Source organism: Dendrobates tinctorius, unplaced genomic scaffold, assembly GCF_039654945.1.
Source record: "Dendrobates tinctorius isolate UK_male_01 unplaced genomic scaffold, ASM3965494v1 ptg000030l, whole genome shotgun sequence".
Classification (NCBI taxonomy): Eukaryota; Metazoa; Chordata; class Amphibia; order Anura; family Dendrobatidae; genus Dendrobates; species Dendrobates tinctorius.
This window is the reverse complement of record NW_027361698.1, coordinates 8,357,104-8,379,469: the sequence shown is the minus strand read 5'-3', so window position 1 is coordinate 8,379,469 and position 22,366 is coordinate 8,357,104. Positions and strand designations below refer to the sequence as shown.

The 22,366-nt window shown below is 42.9% G+C and overlaps 1 protein-coding gene across 1 annotated transcript in view; it reads left to right on the top strand.

The window, feature by feature from the left end:
* Nucleotides 1-22,366, top strand: part of DKK2 (dickkopf WNT signaling pathway inhibitor 2) — a 190,532-nt gene that overhangs the window by 144,977 nt on the left and 23,189 nt on the right. The window contains exon 2 of the mRNA XM_073571842.1: nucleotides 5,720-5,870. Coding sequence (XP_073427943.1) covers nucleotides 5,720-5,870 — 151 coding nt within the window. The remainder of the gene's footprint in view (nucleotides 1-5,719; nucleotides 5,871-22,366) is intronic.

Genomic DNA, 22,366 nt, shown 5'->3' with positions numbered 1-22,366 from the left:
TGTGAATAGATGATTGTAAAGTTAGTTTTATCAATTAGCAAAGTGCAAAGTAAATATGCAAAAAGAGGTACACTTGCACACAATTTTTTAAGAAACTCGGCAGGTAGGTTGTTCCAAATATCTTACAGAACTAACCACTGTTCTTTTGTGGATGTACTTCAGTACAAATCTTCAATTACTATAATTCTAAACAGACTCAATGCTGAGATTGCAGCTCTGTGGGGCCATTTTCCAGGACTCCTTGTTCTTATTTATTATGAAAATAGTTTTAATTTAGTCCTTATCCTGCCTGCAGAAAATTTTAGCTGATGGCACTGCTGTACATCTTCCGATTTTGAAATTAAGTGAGCAAGAGGTGTCTAATCTGCTGCACTGTTTCTTTGGCTGACCACTGCATCTATGGTTATCAGGTTGGCTCATTTCATGTTGCTCCTTCAAAAGACCTTGAAAAACACATCTTCATTTTGCTTTGAAATCTTTGACTGGGGGAGACTTTACAGATAAGGTGTAACTACGTTGTATCTTGTTGCTGTGCTCAGTCTCTCAGTCTTGACATGTAACATGAAATTGTCTTCCATAACTTCACCTTTGTAGTTTATCTGTTCCTTAGCCAGCTTTTTCACCCCTTCACGCCTCAGCTGATTTTTGTTTTTTGCGTTTCTGTTTTCTGTTTTTTGTTCCCCTTCTTCCTAGAGTCATATCTTTTTCATTTTTATGTCATTATGGCCGTGTGGGAGCTTGTTTTTTGCAGGATAAGTTGTACTTTTGAATGGCACCATTACTTTTCCCATATAACATACTGAAAAATGGGAAAAAAAATCAAGTACGGTGAATTTGCAAACAAAATGCAATTCTGCAAATGCATGTTCACCAAATGCTAAAACTGACCAGCCATTATGATTCTCCAGGTTATTATGAGTTCACAGATACCAAACATGTATAGGTTCTTTTTAATTTAAGTTGTGAAAAATAAAATCCAAAATTTATATAAAAAAAAAAAATTGCGTCATTTTTCAAGATCCGTAGCATCTCCATTTTTCGGGATCTGGGGTTGGATGAGAGCTTTTTTTTGTGCTCTGAGCTGACCTTTTTATTACCATTTTGGTGTAGACATGATGTTTTGATCACATGTTATTGCATTTTAATATTGTGGCGACCAAAAAAACTTAATTATGGCATTTTGACTTTTTTTCTCGTTACGCCATTTACCGATTGGTTTAATTCTTTTATAGCTTGATAGATTGGGCGATTCCGAAAGCAGTGATACCAAATATGTGTATTTTTATTTTTTGTAATTGTTTTATTTTGAATGGGGTGAATGGGAGGGGATTTAAACTTTTATATATTTTTTATCTTTTTAAAAACATTTTTTTCTTACTTTATCCTGGCTTCAACTAGAAGTTGCTATGATCCGATCAGTTGTGCTAAACAGAGCATTTCTGACTGCTGGGCGGCACTCATAGCAATCCAGCAATGACAACCACAGGGGTCTTCTGCAGACTCCGGGATGTCATGCCAGCCAATCGGCGACCAGTGGTCATGTGACACGGCCACCTATGGGAGGGAATAGTGACACACTTCTGACGCACTCATGTTAAATGCCGCTGTCAGAGATTGACAGTGGCATTTAGCAGGTTTCCAGCCGCGGCTGGATCATGATTCCATTCGTGGCTGTTGGGGGGCACATATCAAATGTTGAAATCGGCTGACACATGCCGGTAAAGATGTGGGCTCAGAGTTAGGAGAAAGGTTTTTTTTATTGAAATGCTTTTTTTTAAGTAAAAGTTTTGGTGCATTTAGCTTCATAGATCTCTTGCACTATATTGTGGAAAGTTGACATACTTTGTTCTGCTTCCTTAATTGTGCATTTCCTTTTAATGGTAAGTATAATAGAAGGATTACATGCGGATATTGTCAAATTTTGCCATAGTTTACCTTTTGCATTGCATGGACTAGCCATTTTGCAACATAATCATCATATTTCACTACAGATTTGGAAATCAATACCTTGAACCTTGCCTTTAATTTTCATAAATGATTCCAAATGCTCCTATGATACAGTAAATTAGAATGTATAATCATAGCAGTGTCAAAAAGAAGAAAACCAGGTAACACTAGCACATTTGTACAGACCTATAATGAGGTGAAATCAATCTTACAAATCTAATGGAGACAAGTAGAAGAACTAATGAATGTCTTGTCTGCTATATCTGTGCCCAACTGGCACTTTTCTCTGCTTCACATCCCAATATACTTAAGTGTCGATGCGGAAACTTCCGAGCCAAACTGGCACAGAAGTTGGGTTCCTTGGCAAATAAAGACACTTTACTAATGTAAAGTACAACCTTCAGGAGCCAACAAAAACTGCATGAAATGATTCTACAGTGTAAAAAGTTAAAGAAACTGGAGGAAAAAGCTGCAGAGCAATTAATTTAGAGCACTGGTTCACCGCTGTGGCAATAAATACCTGTTGTTACTGTTAGCTCAGTGAAATCGCTTTTTGACTAGCAGTAACAATAGCAAGCTGAATAAATTGTAAACATAAATGGGCTGTTTTCATGGAATAAATGTGATATAATTCTTTTTGGCACCTAACTCAATATATTCACCACAGGGCAGGTTCAGCAATGTATTTAAGCCAAAAATACATAGAATATTTTGGTGTTCTGAGATAGTTTGAGCTTAGGGTATGTGCACACGTTAAATAGTTCTGCAACAGGGAAATTGCTGCTTAAAAAAATACACATTTTTGCCATGTGTTTACATGTGGTTTTGACATTTTTTTCCTGTTCATTAGAATGAGAGAAGATTCCTGCAAAAACGTTGAAAGAATTGACTTGCCGCAGATTTCAAACTGTTTCAAATCTGCAAGGAAAAAGTAATGAGTAATGAAAGTAGTGCGCATGAGATTTCACAGATCTCATTACCGTAGTTTTGCTGGCAAAAATGTGTGGGGAAAAAAAGCGGAAAAACATACCAAAACTAAAGCATACCCTAAATCATCCGATGATTTGGTACCTGACAATTACCTATCAACAAATCAAATCTGTTACTCTTAATGTATTGTAAATACTGTGTATAAATATGGACCCGGAGTGACAAATGTCACCAAACAACTCACAGCATGAACAGCACATGTATCCTCCGGGTCGCAGTCGGGGCGTCACAACAGTCTGCGTCCGAGACCGGTTGCCGAGGGAGACTGCACCCCCATATCATGCTGCAGGGTGCCAGGTGTTCTCTGCTCCTGGATCTGTTACCTCACACAAGCCAGCTGTTGCAGAGCCACCTGCTCTACCACTTGCAAACAATCACTGACACACGCAAACCCTTTACTGCAGGGTTTTTTAAATGGAATCTGTGGCCATGGGCCACTTGTAAGACCTGGCTGGAGAGAGTGAACTGCCCCACTACCATTCTGTAGTTCACTCCAAAAATAAAAGCCCATGCCGGGTTTTCTTAAATCTGCCTTGGGCAAATAGCTTGTTCAAGACCAAACTTATTTTTATTCTGCACTGCAATGACAGCTATGCCTGTGACTGCAATGCACTCCAGCAGCCTTAAAACGCTTCTATGCGCATCCTGGGTGATACATAGTATCCTTGCATATAATACTCGTCACTGCCTCACTATATATATATATATATATATATATATATATACAACAATCAACAAATATCTTTGTAGATGTGATACCAACATAAGAATATTAAGTGGCAGATTTATTAAAGCTGTATTCATTTGTGCCATCTTTTTTACAGTGGCTCATGCTGTTTGTTACATGTAGTGCCTCTTTAGACTGTTTAGTCTAAGTTTATACAACCTACTTGTTCACTTACTCTATGGCCAAAAATTGTTGATAAGTTTTGCCATAATTTTGGCAAACAGTATCACATCTTAAAACAAGCCCCTTTCCTATGAAGCTTCTCCCATTCCCGTAAAGTCACACCTTCTTGTTGAATATACAGTGGGGCAAAAAAGTATTTAGTCAGTCAGCAATAGTGCAAGTTCCACCACTTAAAAAGATGAGAGGCGTCTGTAATTTACATCATAGGTAGACCTCAACTATGGGAGACAAACTGAGAAAAACAAATCCAGAAAATCACATTGTCTGTTTTTTTTTCCTTTTATTTGCATATTATGGTGGAAAATAAGTATTTGGTCAGAAACAAGCAATCAAGATTTCTGGCTCTCACAGACCTGTAACTTCTTCTTTAAGAGTCTCCTCTTTCCTCCACTCATTACCTGTAGTAATGGCACCTGTTTAAACTTGTTATCAGTATAAAAAGACACCTGTGCACACCCTCAAACAGTCTGACTCCAAACCCCACTATGGTGAAGACCAAAGAGCTGTCAAAGGACACCAGAAACAAAATTGTAGCCCTGCACCAGGCTGGGAAGACTGAATCTGCAATAGCCAACCAGCTTGGAGTGAAGAAATCAACTGTGGGAGCAATAATTAGAAAATGGAAGACATACAAGACCACTGATAATCTCCCTCGATCTGGTGCTCCACGCAAAATCCCACCCCGTGGGGTCAGAATGATCACAAGAACGGTGAGCAAAAATCCCAGAACCACGCGGGGGGACCTAGTGAATGAACTGCAGAGAGCTGGGACCAATGTAACAAGGCCTACCATAAGTAACACACTACACCACCATGGACTCAGATCCTGCAGTGCCAGACGTGTCCCACTGCTTAAGCCTGTACATGTCCGGGCCCATCTGAAGTTTGCTAGAGAGCATTTGGATGATCCAGAGGAGTTTTGGGAGAATGTCCTATGGTCTGATGAAACCAAACTGGAACTGTTTGGTAGAAACACAACTTGTCGTGTTTGGAGGAAAAAGAATACTGAGTTGCATCCATCAAACACCATACCTACTGTAAAGCATGGTGGTGGAAACATCATGCTTTGGGGCTGTTTCTCTGCAAAGGGGCCAGGACGACTGATCCGGGTACATGAAAGAATGAATGGGGCCATGTATCGTGAGATTTTGAGTGCAAACCTCCTTCCATCAGCAAGGGCATTGATGATGAAACGTGGCTGGGTCTTTCAACATGACAATGATCCAAGGCACACCGCCAGGGCAACGAAGGAGTGGCTTCGTAAGAAGCATTTCAAGGTCCTGGAGTGGCCTAGCCAGTCTCCAGATCTCAACCCTATAGAAAACCTTTGGAGGGAATTGAAAGTCCGTGTTGCCAAGCGAAAAGCCAAAAACATCACTGCTCTAGAGGAGATCTGCATGGAGGAATGGGCCAACATACCAACAACAGTGTGTGGCAACCTTGTGAAGACTTACAGAAAACGTTTGACCTCTGTCATTGCCAACAAAGGATATATCACAAAGTATTGAGATGAAATTTTGTTTCTGACCAAATACTTATTTTCCGCCATAATATGCAAATAAAAGGAAAAAAAAACAGACAATGTGATTTTCTGGATTTTTTTTTCTCAGTTTGTCTCCCATAGTTGAGGTCTACCTATGATGTAAATTACAGAAGACTCTCATCTTTTTAAGTGGTGGAACTTGCACTATTGCTGACTGACTAAATACTTTTTTGCCCCACTGTAACTATTTTTGGGGGTGTTTTGTGAAATTTCTCTCTACTTTTAATGTATTTAATGGTAAAAAGTTGGAGAACTACATATACCTTTGGTGTCATAGCCCACTTTAATTTGACATGAGAGCTGATCATTTTCTTTGTGGATTTTTTCAGGCTTATCCATGTGTTAGTGATAAAGAATGTGAAGTTGGAAGATATTGTTACAGTCCTCATCAGGCTCCTTCCTCATGCATGGTGTGCCGCAGAAAGAAGAAACGCTGTCACAGAGATGGCATGTGCTGTTCCGGGAATCGCTGCAACAATGGTAAGTAGTAGCATGGTTTGGTAGTGGATAACTTCTGACCTATGTGAACCATTTTATGTCCATTTTCCTCATAAAAGTTACCAGAATAGAGTTGGGTAGATGGATTCTTGGGACTACTGCCAGTGATCCTGAAAGGTAAGGGATTTCTGAGCCTCCCATCCAGCTGTCAGAGACTATTAACCTGGCCGATGGACCAGAGTCGTGTGAATCAATCCACCCAACTCTAGTTACTAGGTATTGGAAAGCTTGTAATTACTTTGTCAAAATATAATTTTTATTATTTATAGTGATGATGTACCAAATGGTTTCATAGTTTGTCACTTGCAAGAATAATTAAATTTCCACTCATTGACTGGTAAAATAATAAATGTCTAGACATAACAGATTGCAAGTTATAACAGACATAAAAGTAAACATATCATATAAAACAATACCCGATCCAACTATGTAATTTACTCTTTGGGAATAACATTGTCTTTTGGATAATATCTTAAGAATTTCTGAAAGTAAATAAGTCCTGTATAACTTTATACTAAACTTGATGATATGGCGATCACATTTTACTACCTAGTTCAATCACATTTCAAGGTAATAAGATTATAAGGGAAAACAGCATATTTTTTGTTGGGTGAATTAGCCATGTGTCAACATAAAGTTTCACATATACCGTACATAATTTCAGCTCACCACTATGACGGCCGTTTCAGACGCTTCAGCACGAAAGTAGTTCAGTCCAGACTAAGCACAGCTATATCCAAGCAAGACAAGGCGACATCCAGCGAGCGTAGAAGGAACAATAATAGACGTTTTTGCAAAGAACTTCTTAATATTTAATGAATCCAATAATGTTACATATATAGACAAAAAATTGACACCTCACCCCCCTTAAAACTATGCATTTCGGCAGATGCCTTTTTCAAGTTGAAAAATATATGCATAATATATGTAACATTATTGGATTCATTAAATATTGAGAAGTTCTTTGCAAAAACGTCTACTGTATTACTGTTCCTTCTAAGCTCGCTGGATATCTTCTTTTTCTGCTTGGATAAAGTTTCAAAGTGATGGGCCTCGGTTTATAAATAAAATTTGGGTTACTTTTTGCTGTTTCTTGATACCATTATACTCCTGAAAACTGGGGACTGGAGATCTTATTGCTCCCCTGCTTTTTTCAACAGTTTAAAAGTTGTCCAAGACAAAATAATTAAAAAGTTATCTGTGCGGTAGGTTTCAATAATCAATATGAGATCAATGGAGACCCAACACCCTGAAACCCCACCAATCAACTTTTATTTGTTCCGGAAATTGACAGATGTAGGCAAAGTATGGAATAGAACACTGCAGTTAGGAGCAATGTCCAGAACTGCCCCTGCCGACTACTGTAATTTATCTTATAATCACTTGAATGGGAGATAAATATCAGTATTTGGCAGCAGCATTGTGTGGCACTGCGGTGTTTCAGACTGTACATTACTTGCATCTGATTGCTGCCGAAGTAAGTTACAGCTGATCTGTGGAAGACCACAACCAATCTCAAATTATTGACATACTATATAGACAAATCATCAACATTTCAGTTCCTGATAATCCCTTTAAGTACATTTTCTACCATTTGTTGCACGCATTATGATATAAATGACCTACGTGTGGGCCAAATAATGATTTTACCAATAGAAATTGTATGGCGCTCTCAATAGACTGAGCTTTAATCCCCTTTATTTCTACAAAACACTGCTTCAAAGGACTAGTGATGTTAATGGAATAACAGTGGAAAAAGATTTATTATGGCTCGCAGGGCATTACGGCCCTGCTATAACTTTCCATCCAAGTGTTCATATTTCATATAATTAATTGACATTAAGTGTTCCAAAAAGCCAAAACCCCAAGATAACAAAATGAAACTTGAGTACACGATGCCATGGATTATGTCTTTTTATACACTTCTATAAAATCATGAATTATTTTGGCATTATAATATAAGATCATTGCCAAAGGAAATCCCTTTTGGTGGCACAGTCTAACTGATACTATTTCCATTCAAAAGGTAATGCCAATGGTTTATTACTAAGCACTACAATGAAAGCGTATGTATTTCAGTGGAAATTGTGCTGGACTTTGTAATATGTGTTTTGCCAATGTCAAGTTTGATTTGGCTGACAGATTTTCACACCTTTTAAAATGCACATATTCCCTTTTATAAGTAGTGGATTTTGTGCTTTTGCGGGTCATACTACATATGGTGTATAAAAGTCTTGGGCTGCAATCATACATTTGTTGTACACGTACTTCTGTGTGCCCTACTTTTTTTGTCGTACAGCACACTGATCCATAGAGTTTTTAATTATGGATGAGCAAACGTGTTCGGTGATACTTGGATATCACTCGGGTATCTGAGTACTCGGACGTGCTCTGCACTCAGGAAGCATTAGCCGGCACTCAATTTCAAATTCAAATCCCCACCTCGCATACTTGGCACTTTTTACACATCCAATAAGCATATGACGATTGCCTGCATGTCACTGTAATGCTGTAGTCAGCCATTATTGAAGTGGCATTACTGTGATTAACTGGTCGTATGACATCATCAGGGGTTATAAAAGGACAGATGCTGCCAGGCTTGGCACACTGACGCCATTGCACAGCTCTGTGACAGTTGTTATTGGAGGGAGAGAGTACTTGTCGTGGCATGTGTGTGGATAGTTTAACAAATCAGAGGCCTGTAGTTTTGATACTGGTGCTGAAGCTGAACCATCATGCTAAGAGCCCTTCTAAGGGCCAATCTTTTGCTTTGCTGCTTGTATCACATACATTCTGCATGTGAGAGTGGCTGAATGCTGCCTCTAGGCTAGCATTCAGGCTTTGCAATCCTTTGCTAAATATATTCCATAAATCTGTGGCAGTTGATCACATTTTTTGTGTTAAATATTTTACTATATTGTCATCCATAGAGTATTACATGCTTTGCGGTAAATTTTGCTGTTATAAAACACTCCCAAAAAGCATTAAAACATTTTTCTGTATTCAATTATTCATATGTTATTATGTGCTCTGTGGTACATTTTGATGTTATAGAGCACTCCAAAAAAGCATTGAATTTTTTTCCTGTATTCAATTATTCATCTATATACTATAACATGCTTTGCGGTACATTTCAGTGTTATATAATATTTACAAAAAGCGTTGAAACAGTTTTCTGTATTCAATGACTCATCCATACACTATTACGTTATTATTAGGCAAGCCAGGACTAGGGCTGGAGAAATGCTAGCGGGCCTGCTAACCACAATATACCGACAGTTGGAATCCTGTATGACCGGCAGTGGAGATAGGGGTCCATAGAAGAGTTTCAGGGTTCTATGGATGACTGGATCACCATTCATATAATTTTTGACTGGCTTTGCACTTCTGCAAAGCTTTCATGAGTGTAGAATCACATCAACTGCACTTTCAAAATATTTATGTTCAAATTTTTTTCTGGATTCAATTCATCATCCATGCAGTTTAGCATGGTTATTGATACATTACATTGATATGTAAAACTCCAAAAAAGCTTTAAAAAATATTTCTGGATTCAATAAGTCATTAATAGAGTATTATGTGCTTTCTTTTACATTTTGATGAAAAATAACAGTCCAAAAAGTGCTCAAAATAATTTCTGGATTCAATTACTCACTCATAGCATTTTAACATTAGACAATATAGGACCATCCCGAACGGGGTCACCTTGCCAATGGTGGGATGGCTTTTATGCTATTTTTGGTCAAAAACAGTATTACTAAGAACCCTATGAAATTTAAATGCATTTTTGCTTTTTACTTATTTAGTTACAGCAGGGTATATGTTCATTTTGCTTCTTGTAGGTTTTGTATACTTTATGGCCAATGTAAACGTGTCTTTATGTGCTGCATGTCCACAGTTCGGGACCCGGTCCTTTGTCTGCCCTTATTCACATACTGAGGTCAATGGGATATACCATCAACAGATAATGGAAGTGGCTGATATGGAAAAATCCTACCAATGGCTGGAGAATGCTGGACTTCAAGATAGTACAGAGGCACTGATCATAGTGGCACCCTAACAGGTGCTAAGTGTCAGATTCATAGAAGCAGGGATGTACCATACAAGACAAGACCCAAGGGGAAAACTATGCAAAGAGGCCTCGGAAACAGTCCAACACATAGTGGCAGGATGCAAGATGCAAGCAGGAAGAGCATATAACAAATGCCACAACCAAGTAGTTGTAATTGTATACAGGATCATCTGCATAACGTATGAGCTAAGTCCTCGTAAGTCCAGATGGGAGACTCCAGAAAATTTGGGGAGAATGAAAGGGCTAAAATCCTGTGGGACTTCAAGTTCCAGGTGGATAAGTAGGTGTTGGCTAACCAACCAGATATTGTGATTGTGATAGTAAATAAGAATCAAAAGACAGCAATGATAATGGATGTGAGAGTACCAAGTGGTAGAAGCATCAGAAAGAAGGAATATGAGAAGCAGGAAAAATACCAGGGCCTCAAAGAAGAACTTCAGAAGATGGGGGATGTGAAGGCTACAGTGATTCCAGTGGTGATAGGAGCACTTAGAATAGTGACTCCAAAGTTGGAAGAATGGCTACAACAGATTCCAGGAGCAACATCTGAACTCTCTGTCCAGAAAGCCGCAGCACTGTGAACTAGTAAAATTCTGCGCAGAGCTCTCAAACTGGTAGAGGACCCGAGAATGAGGAAGGATAGTCAAGATGGGGTGCAGAGTGTACATTAATGAGAAAAAAAGAACTTTTTTCAATTTATCAAATGGCTGCAATGAAACAAAGAGTGAATAATTTAAAAGGGTCTGAATACTTTCCGTACCCACTGTGTATATATATATATATATATATATACATATATTTATATATATAAATATATATATGTATAACATTTATTTTATATAGCACCAACTTATTCCGCAGTGCTTTACATTTTGCACACATCATCATCGCTGTCCCCAATGGGGCTCACAATCTAAATTCCCACACAAACACGAGGAGAACATACATCCTTGCAGACGTTGTCCTTGGTGGAATTTGAACCCAGGACTTCAGTGCTGCATGGCTGCAATGCTAACCAATGAGCCACCGTGCTGCCCGATATACAGGGTGGGCCATTTATATGGATATACTTGGGTGGGCCATTTATATGGATACACCTGGGTGGGTCGACTTCAAAATGGCTGCCATGGTCACCACTAGAGTTGAGCGAAACGGGTCGAAAAATTTCAAAAGTCGCCGACTTTTGGTAAAGTCGGGTTTCATGAAATGAAACCTGACCCTAGGGTGAGGTCGGCCACGAGCTCGGCGACTTTAGCGCCAAAGTCGCGTTTCAAAAGTTTGTTTTCCGCCCTTTTTCAGCCAATCAGGATCCACGGACACTGTGGGCAACGTGATGACATAGGCAGGGGTCACCACCATCTTTGAGAAGGGCATGCAAGTGATTGGCTTGCTTTAGGGGGCGTCACAGGGGGTATAAAAGGGCGTGCACGCCGACCACCATGTTACTCATGCTGATCTCAGAATAGGGAGAGCTGCTGCTACTGATTCTGTAGGGAGAGCGTTAGGCAGAGAAGAAGACACCAAAAACTGCTTCTGCTGCTAGCGATTTTGCCTGTACAACACACCAGTCACTGTGTGTGCAGTGCAAGTGGAGGCTATATTTTGCTGGATCAGCTGTGTTGGTTGTTAGGCTGCCTTATAAGGCTTCCTGATAGCTGCATTGCTGTTTTCCCACTGCTCTGCAAACTGCTTTTTTAAAAGCAATCCAAATTGTTTTTTTTGTCCTGGTGAGGTACTGAGCGTGCATTTTTCCACACCATACAGCGGTGTACGCTCCTCACACAGTACCGTGTAACGGCTGTTATCACGGCCACAGTGAAGCTATCTGTGTGTCACTCTGTAAGAATAAGTCGAGGACATGTTCCGTTCTTACAGACCTACACCTTCTAGTTTTGTCTGCTTTTCAAACAGTTAAGTATATTTGCTGTTTGATTACATTCAAAACTATAGAGAGACAGCATGTGTCAGTCCGTATACTTAAAAAACACGGAGCTTGACAATTTTACGGACACCGGACAGCGGTGTACGTGCACGCTCCTCTCTCAGTACCGTGTAACAGCTGTTATCATGGCCACAGCGAAGCTATCTGTGTGTCACTCTGTAAGAATAAGTCGAGGACATGTTCCGTTCTTACAGACCTACACCTTCTAGTTTTGTCTGCTTTTCAAACAGTTAAGTATATTTGCTGTTTGATCACATTCAAAACTATAGAGAGGCAGCGTGTGTCAGTCCGTATACTTAAAAAACACGGAGCTTGACAATTTTACGGACACCGGACAGCGGTGTACGTGCACGCTCCTCTCTCAGTACCGTGTAACGGCTGTTATCACGGCCACATTGAAGCTATCTGTGTGTCACTCTGTAAGGATAAGTCGAGGACATGTTCCGTTCTTACAGACCTACACTCTAGGGAGATTCCTATTCTGCCCAATTCTATATACACCTTGTAGTTTGTCATACACTAGCCAATTTCTGCCTGTGACATAGCGGTGTGATAGTAACTGGGCCTCACACAATCCAACAGGGTCCACAAGTGTGTTCAGAAATTCTACATCTCCCCTGTCCTATAGTGACATTTTTCACACCTACGACATTGAGCCTGTGACATAGCGGTGTGATATTAACTGGGCCTCACACAACAGTGTCCACAAGTGTGTTCAGAAATTCTACATCTCCCCTGTCGTACAGTGACATTTTTCACACCTGTGACATTGAGCCTGTGACATAGCGGTGTGATATTAACTGGGCCTCACACAACAGTGTCCACAAGTGTGTTCAGAAATTCTACATCTCCCCTGTCCTATAGTGACATTTTTCACACCTGCGACATTGAGCCTGTGACATAGCGGTGTGATATTATCTGGGCCTCACACAACAGTGTCCACAAGTGTGTTCAGAAATTCTACATCTCCCCTGTCGTATAGTGACATTTTTCACACCTGCGACATTGAGCCTGTGACATAGCGGTGTGATATTAACTGGGCCTCACACAACAGTGTCCACAAGTGTGTTCAGAAATTCTACATCTCCCCTGTCCTATAGTGACATTTTTCACACCTGCGACATTGAGCCTGTGACATAGCGGTGTGATATTAACTGGGCCTCACACAACAGTGTCCACAAGTGTGTTCAGAAATTCTACATCTCCCCTGTCGTATAGTGACATTTTTCACACCTGCGACATTGAGCCTGTGACATAGCGGTGTGATATTAACTGGGCCTCACACAACAGTGTCCACAAGTGTGTTCAGAAATTCTACATCTCCCCTGTCCTATAGTGACATTTTTCACACCTGCGACATTGAGCCTGTCATATAGCGGTGTGATATTACCTGGGCCTCACACAACAGTGTCCACAAGTGTGTTCAGAAATTCTACATCTCCCCTGTCGTATAGTGACATTTTTCACACCTGCGACATTGAGCCTGTGACATAGCGTTGTGATATTAACTGGGCCTCACACAACAGTGTCCACAAGTGTGTTCAGAAATTCTACATCTCCCCTGTCCTATAGTGACATTTTTCACACCTGCGACATTGAGCCTGTGACATAGCGGTGTGATATTAACTGGACCTCACACAACGGTGTCCACAAGTGTGTTCAGAAATTCTACATCTCCCCTGTCGTATAGTGACATTTTTCACACCTGCGACATTGAGCCTGTGGCATAGCATTGTGATATTAACTGGGCCTCACACAACAGTGTCCACAAGTGTGTCCAGAAATTCTACATCTCCCCTGTCCTATAGTGACATTTTTCACACCTGCGACATTGAGCCTGTGACATAGCGGTGTGATATTAACTGGGCCTCACACAACAGTGTCCACAAGTGTGTTCAGAAATTCTACATCTCCCCTGTCGTATATACACCTTGTACCTTGTTTTACATTACTATATAGTTTGTGGGATTTTGTGTACATTTTTACCAAAAATGAGGAAGGCTGGTGGAAGAGGCCGTGGAATTGGGCGGAGGTTGCCAGCTGGTAATGATGGTGTTGGTGGTGGATCTGATGGTAGTGGCAAAAGCAAAATAGGACCGAATGCAGGAGGTGTTGAGCCTGCGTCATTGTCTGGCTCCACAAGGCCTCGAAGGCTTAGTTTTCTAGGAGTTGGCAAACCGCTTTTAAAGCCAGAGCTTCAGGAAAAAGTTTTGTCTTACATTGCTGACTCAGCCTCCAGCTCTATCGCCTCCTCTTCTAAAGTTGCAAAAAATAAAAGCACTGAGTCGTCATTGGAGGGTCATGTTCATGAACCACACCTTTCCTTGTGTCCTTCACCCCAACCAAGATTGAAGGATGACGCAGGCCATACAACTGATTACTCCATGGAGCTGTTTTCACATACCATGCCTGGGTTATCAAGTGAAATGGTGAATTACCCAGGCCAAGATGAATCTGACATGGAGTGCACTGATGCACAGCCACTGATAGATGATTCTGCTGGTACATTCACTCAGAGCACTACATTGTCCTCGCAGTGTACAGAGCCAGATTCTGACCCTGATGAGACTCAGGTGCCCCTTCCCACACACTATACCACCATACACGGTGACACAGAGGAAGGTGCACATGACATTGAAGAGGAGGTGATGGATGACTCAGTTGTTGACCCAGATTGGCATCCATTGGGGGAAGAGGGTGCTGCTTCCAATAGCTCAGATGAGGAGGAGGAGCATCCACAACAGACATCGACATAACAACAGCTGTTATCTGGCAGGCCCGGAGCACTCCAAAGACAGGTTCCAAAAATCAAAAGAGTTGCTGGACAGCTTGTCCAGACGGTCAAAATAGCACAGCGTGCTAGGCCACAAAATGTCTTCCAAAGTAGGAAGAGTGCAGTGTGGCACTTTTTTGAACAAAATCCTCATGATGAGGCCAAGGTTATCTGTAAGAAGTGCGCAAAGACCTTTAGCCGAGGGAAAAATCTGAAAAATTTGAATACCAGTTGCATGCTTAGACATTTAACCAGCATGCACTTGCAAGCGTGGACACAACACCAAACCTCAAGTACCACATGTGCAACTGATCACAAAGAAAGTAGTCAGCAACGCTACATTGTTTCCCCCACTGTAAGCCCACCGGTTAGCATAGCAGCAAATGTTGAGGTGTCGTTGCAAGGCCAAAGCAGTCAGGGAATCCCACTGTTATATCAATGAAAGACTGAATCTAGGCCATCAGAAAGAACACCAACTCCATCACCATCATCAACCCTCTCTCAGTCCGCCCTGTCCACCGCTAGTTCCACCATATGCAGCTCTCAAGTCCAGCTCACCCTCCCAGAGACTATGAGTAGGTCAAGAAAGTACTCAGTCTCTCATCCGCGTACACTGGGTTTGAACGCCCACATTGCCAAACTAATCTCGTTAGAGATGATGCCCTATCGGTTGGTGGAAAGCGCAGCTTTCTGCGAACTTATGGCCTATGCAGTACCACGCTATGACCTACGCAGTCGCCACTTCTTCTCTCGCAAAGCCATCCCAACCCTCCACCATCATGTGAAAGACCGCATTGTCCATGCACTCAAGCAGTCAGTTAGTGGAGAGGTGCACCTCACAACAGATGCATGGTCCAGTCGGCATGGCCAGGGCCGTTACGTGTCCATCACTGCACACTGGGTTAATGTGGTGGATGCAGGGTCCACAGGGGACAGCGGTGGTGGGACAGTGCTGCCTAGCCCACGGTATAGGAAACAGTTGGCTGTAGGCGTTCGACCCTCCTCCTCGTACGAGCACTCCATCTGCAGCTGCCACTGTTGCACACGAGGTGTCCCCCTATCGAGCAGCTAGTGGAAAGCGTCAGCAGGCTGTGTTGCAGATGATGTGTTTGGGTTACAGACACACCGTGGAGGTGCTGGCCGAGTACTTTCAGCGACAAACTGAGTCATGGCTGGGCAGTATACATCTTGAGCCAGGCAAGGTAGTTTAGTGATAACGGCCGTAATTTTGTGGCAGCCATAGCCCTTTCAAAACTCAGCCACATACCTTGCTTGGCTCACACCTTGAACCTGGTGGTGCAGTGCTTCCTCAACAATTATCCGGAGTTAAAAGCCCTGCTCCAGAAGGTGCGAAGACTGTGCGCGCACATCCGCCGGTCACCTGTACACTCCATTCGTATGCAGAAGCTGCAGCGATTGCTCCACCTTCCCAACCACCGCCTCATTATTGACATTGCAACAAGGTGGAACTCCACCCTGCACATGGTTGAGCGGCTGTGCGAACAGAGGCAGGCCATAATGCATTTGTGGGAGGATACACGGCCAGGCACTTTGAGAGCAGACATGGAGTTGACAGGTGTGCAGTGGTCGAAGCTGAAAGACCTCTGTAAAGTCCTTCAGTGTTTTGAGGAATGCACACGGCTGGTAAGTGCAGACGACGCCATCCTAAGCATGAGCATCCCACTTATGCATCTGCTCATGCAAACTTTGACGCACCTTAAGGAGCAGGCGTCTGCAGCCAATGTTGACGAGGAGGAAGAGGAGGAGGGAATCCTTGATGACATTCAGCCATTGTCTGCTCAGGGACCTCTCCTGGACGAGGTGGAGGAAGAAGAGGAGAAGGAGGATGATGATGGGGATGATTACTTAGGGGAGGAGGATGCATCTCATGGGGCAAGTGCAAATGTTGGCGTGGCAAGGTCTGGTACAGGGTTTGTGCGTGACTGGAGGGATGTGGATTTGCCAGAAAGTGCTCCTCCAACCAGCACTCGCAGTGCATCATTGACACCGGGAACATTGGCCCACATGTCAGATTATGCCTTGCAGATCCTAAAAAGGGACCCCCGCATTGCCAAAATGATGAACGATGACGACTACTGGTTGGTCAGCATCCTGGATCCACGCTATAAAGGCAAATTACAAAACATCATGCCACACGAGAACCTTGACCTAATATTGGCTACTAAACAAGCAACTCTGGTTAACCGGTTGGTTGAGGCATTCCCAGCACACAGCAGCAGTGATGGTTCTCACACGAGCCGTACGGGCCGGGGGCAGCTTGGCAGAGGTGTTCGTGGTGCACACAGCAGAAGTGGCGTTGGAGACAGGGGTTTCATGACAATGTTGTGGACTGATTTTTCACGGACCGCTCACACAACTGTTAATACAGCATCGATGGAAAGTGACAGGAGACAGCAGTTGTCAACTATGGTTACAAACTACTTTTCATCCCATATCGATGTTCTCCTGCACAGGTCATTCCCCTTTGACTATTGGGCCGCTAAACTGGACACCTGGCCTGAATTGGCACAATATGCCTTACAGGAGCTCGCTTGCCCAGCTGCAAGTGTGCTATCGGAAAGAGTCTTCAGTGCAGCTGGATCAATCCTGACAGAAAAAAGGACCCGTCTGTCAACCCAAAATGTGGATGATCTAACCTTCATTAAAATGAACCATGCATGGGTTTCCAAGGATATTGTCCCACCTTCCCCTGATGACACATAGGGTGACAGAAAAATGGCTTGCTTTGGTCCTCCTCTTCCTGGGACTTGAACAATTTCGCCTTTTGCATCAGCTGAATGTCCAACATCAACATATGCCACTTTCTAAAACTCCCTAACTGTGCTGCCTCCCGCCCATGGCCGGGGTCACCACCTAGCGCACGAAACCGTGAGAGTGCCGTTGCCCTGGACAGGTGGGTAGGTCGACTCTTGGGCGCGGGCACTGGCACAGGGTCCCTCATAGTGCAATCAAGTGTCTCTGACGGTGGTGGTGCACACCCGCCGTGAGACACACCGCCGTACTATGAGGGGCCCAGTGCCAGTACCGACGCCCACGAGTGGGCCCCCCTTGCTTGGGCAGGGCCCCAGCATTTGCAATCTTTAACTCTCCCTGCTCCTCCACTGTGTAGTCTGGGCCGTCAAATCCATACTGGGCCTGACACCGTCTGAGCCTGCCTCCTGATCTATAGACATATATTTTGAATGTGTACACTATGCTATCCATACATGTTATCCGGGGATACGGTACCCTTTCTCACCTTTGTGCAATCACATGTAATCCATACTGGGCCTGAGAACGACTGGCGAGCTGTTAAGCAAGCTACAGCACCTGTGGTTTGCACACGTAAGTTTTTCATTTTTTCAGGAATGACGGTTAGGCCTAATTCCGAAACTGCGGTTGACCTGCACTTACTGGGAAATCATTGTTCGCGGGTAATAATTGTAATCCCAGATCCCCATCACTAACGTTGTTCAGCGGGTTATCTGCACCGGTAAGCGACAAACGCTGGCCTTTTCAGTGTACCGCACATGCAGCCACGGACATGTAAGGGCATGACACACCAGTTATTGGCCAATCTCACGTGCCAGAGCCTCGCGTGTCCCTCTAGTAAGCCGGACTCGGACCGCGGGGCATGACGGAGTCTCATTCGTTAACGGAATTAAGCTTGCAATGTGTGCATCTTTTTTGTGGCTGGATGGTTGAGGTTGCCCATGTTGAGTCAAATTACGCCGTAGGCTCCACTCCTGGTGGTGCCCTTCTGGACATTCCTTTAAGGTTCAGCTTTGCAACCATACTGCCCACGTAAAACAAACACTTTGCCTTCATGAACGCTGTTTGGAGGGTCGTGACTCGTTGGAATAACGCCGCCCAATAAGTTAACCTGCTAAAGAGATCCTTCGCTGCTCCCAAGCATGACATCACACTCCCTAGGAGGAAGGTAATGCCACTGTGGCGACCGTACTCCTGGGGGAAACACAAGTGCACTGATGCCCAGCCACTGCTCGATGAATCTGCTGGCACATTGACCCAGACCACTACATTCCCTTTGCATGCTACACGGCCTGAATCTGACCCTGATGAAACTCAGGTTACCCTTCCCATATACAGTTCCATCTTACACGGTGACAAAGAGGAAGCTGCAGATGAAAGTGCAGGTTCGGCACACCCGCCGTCAGACACACCACCGTACAATCAGGGGCCCCGTGCCAGTGCCGTCGCCAACGAGTGGGCTCCCCCTGCTTGCTCAGGATCACAGCACTTGCAAAGTTGAAATACTGTGCAGTGAGATGGAAGATGGGGACGACGAGGAGTCCAGACTAGTACAGGGATTCCCTAGCGAGGAGACTTATTTAATTGTTTTCAATGTTGGGACAGCAAGTTATGGGGAGCACTATACTCTGGAGAATGATAGCTGGGGCCCACCATACACTGGAACATTCCAAAGGTGGACATCAGACACTGGAGCAGCATTTACAGGGCCCATTATACACTAGAGCATTAGAAATGGGGCCCATTATGTTTGGAGCATTATTTGGGCCCATAAGACAGTGGAGCTTCATCCATGGGGACCAACATATACTGTAGCATTATGTGGAGCTCATCATATACTGTTTCAAACATTATATGGGACCAATGATTCTGTATGGAGAAATAGATGGGCCTCGTCATGAGATGTAAAAAGTGAAGTATTTTTCATTGTACTATACCGCTATTTCTCTGCCGTATCGGAGCATCATGAGTTGTGGTATGTGTTAAAGGGGCGCTCTTTTGCCCAGGGCACATGAAAACCTGGAGCCAGCCCTACCCCCCCACAACTTTAGCCAAATAACCCCCATTTTTCAGTGCGTAACTAGTATTATGAAGTTAATTAAGGTTGACAAGCTTAAGTAAGAAGAATTGATGCTTTTGGCATTCAAATGGGCACTGTAGGTGTGTTTCCTGTCCTCCTCTCACTGCCGACTTTAATTCCCCATTGACTTACAATGGGTTTCGTGTTTCGGTCGGACCCTAAACGAAACTCGACCCTAAAAAAGCAAAAGTCGCTCAACTCTAGTCACCATCCATCGTGAAAAGTTTTCCCCCTCCCATGTAGTAATGTGCCACAAACAGGAAGTTGATATCACCAACCGTTCCCATCTTATTTAGGTTTATCCATAAAATTGGCCCACCCAGGTCTAACCTTATAAATGGCCCACCCTGTATATATATATATATATATATGTTATGGAAACATCACACTACAGTAGACCTCAAGCCGCTTGAACTGTCTGTCTCTCCCCGATCTTCTGCCAGACTCAGACCTTGATTGCCAAGGTCTAGCATGAAGTTTCCACAATCATTCATGGTTTGGGGAGCCATGTAATCTGCTGGTGTAGGTCCACTGTGTTTTATCAGCGCAGCCATCTACCAGGAAATTTTAGAACATTTCATGCTTCCCTCTGCCGACAAGCTTTTTGGAGATGGAAATTTAATTCTCCAGCAGGACATGGCACCTGCCTACACTGCCAAAAGTACCAATTCCTCGTTTAAAAACAACAGTATCACTGTACTTGATTGGCTAGCAAACTCGCCTGACCTAGTTCCCACGGAGAGTATATAGGGTATTGTCAAGAGAAAGATGAGAGACACCAGACCCAACAATGCAGACAAGCTGCAGGCTGCTATCAAAGCAACCTGGGCTTCCATAACACCTCAGCAGTGCCATAGGCTGATCGCTTCTATACCACGTTGCATTGTTGCAGTAATTGATGCAAAAGGAGCCCCGACCAAGTATGGAGTGCATTTATTGAACATACATTTCAGTAGGCCAACATTTCAAATTTTAAAATAATTTTTTCAAGCTGGTGTTATAAAATATTGTAATTTACTGAGATAATGACTTTTGGGTTTTTACTGGCTATAAGCCATAATCATCAACATTAACAAAAATAAACACCTGAAATAGATAACTTTGTTTGTAATTACTCTATACTGTATAATATATGAGTTTCACGTTTTGTATTGAAGAACTGAAATAAATTAATTTTTTGATGATGTTCTAATTTTGTGAGATGCACCTGTACTGTATATTTATTACTGCTTTTGAAGGAAAAATCTATTTTGTGCTACAAATCTTTAGGGTCATTATATTCATTATATTCTAAAAGCTAGATCTTATTGTTTACAGTGCAGTTTTAGGGCTTGCTTTTTGCGTAATGAACTGTTATTCTTTTGGTGCCATTCTGAGGTGCATTCAACTTTTTGTATCACTTTTTTATTTTAAGAGAGGAGACATAAAGATAAAACGCCAAATTTGTATTGTTTTTCGTCTTTACTGTTTTCACTGTTGTGAGTTCATTTTCCCCTTCACTACTGAGGCCCGAGGAACTCCCTCTTCTGGTAAAGAAAGGTAGTGAGCCTGATTATCAAACACCTGGGCCTGATGATGATGACTGGCTGAGTGGAGTTACTGACTGGATATAAGGCTGCCGACGCCCTTCTGCCCTGCGGGTGATTTCTCTGTGGGATCCTTGGAGACCAGTCTGAATTCCTGCTCTTCTAAAGCTAAATTTTCTGCTCGGCTTTTTGCATTTTTGCTTTGACTTTGTTTTGCCTTGTTTTTCTGGATTTCTGCCATTCCCTGCTGGGGTGTGCTGAATTCCTTTAGCTCTGTCTTCTGATAATACCAGAGTGCTGATTTAGTTTTTGAAGCCTAGCTGCTTCAGGGTCTTTTTTCATATCAGCTTGTTGGCTTTGTCTTTGATAGGGTTTTGGCAGATTGCAGACTGCGACCTTCCTTTCCTGTTCTGTGTGGTTGGCTTGGGCCCCATCGTTTGCTCAGCCTGTCTTTCTGTCTGTGTGAGTGTTTTTTCATCTTGCTTCACCGTCATATGTTGGGGGCTGCCTTTTACTTTGGGGTCTGCTCTGGGGCAGTTTAGATTTCCTTTTCTGTCTTTAGGCTATTTATCTCTCCGGCTGTGATCGAGGGGTCTAGGGCATCGTAGGAACCCCCCACGGCTACTGCTAGTTGTGTTTATAGGTTCAGGGGTCTGCAATCTGATAGTTGCCAACTTCTCTGGTTTTCTGGACGTAGCTTCTATTTTTGTGTCTGCCTCCTACGGTGACTCAATCATAACAGAATCACCCGCCATACCGCAGATCCTAGGGTACTCAATAGCATGAAAGAATTGTAAAAAAAAAAAAAAAAGTTGTGTATATTTTTTCCTCTATATCTCTGAGGCCGTAGGGGGAATTTTTTTTTTCTCTCAATGGAGATAAAGCAATTGTCTGATCATGTGGAGCAGCTCTCTGCGGAAGTGCGGGGAATTTCCGCCTACCTTGCTCATTCACATGAGCTGAACCAAAGATTCCTACACCTGATGTATTTTTTGGGGATCGGTCTAAATTTTTGAATTTCAATAATAATTGTAAATTATTTTTTGCCTTGAAGCCTAACTCGTCAGGGAGCTCCGCACAGCAGATTAAAATTGTCATCTCTTTGCTGCGTGGCGATCCCCAGGATTGGGCGTTTTCTTTGAAACCAGATGATCCTATTCTGACTAATGTGAATGCATTTTTTCAGGCCTTGGGGTTGTTGTATGACGAACCTAATGCCATTGATCAGGCTGAAAAGACCCTGCTGGCATTGAACCAGGGTCGAGATTCTGCAGAATTGTACTGTCAAAAATTCCGAAAGTGGGCAGTACTTA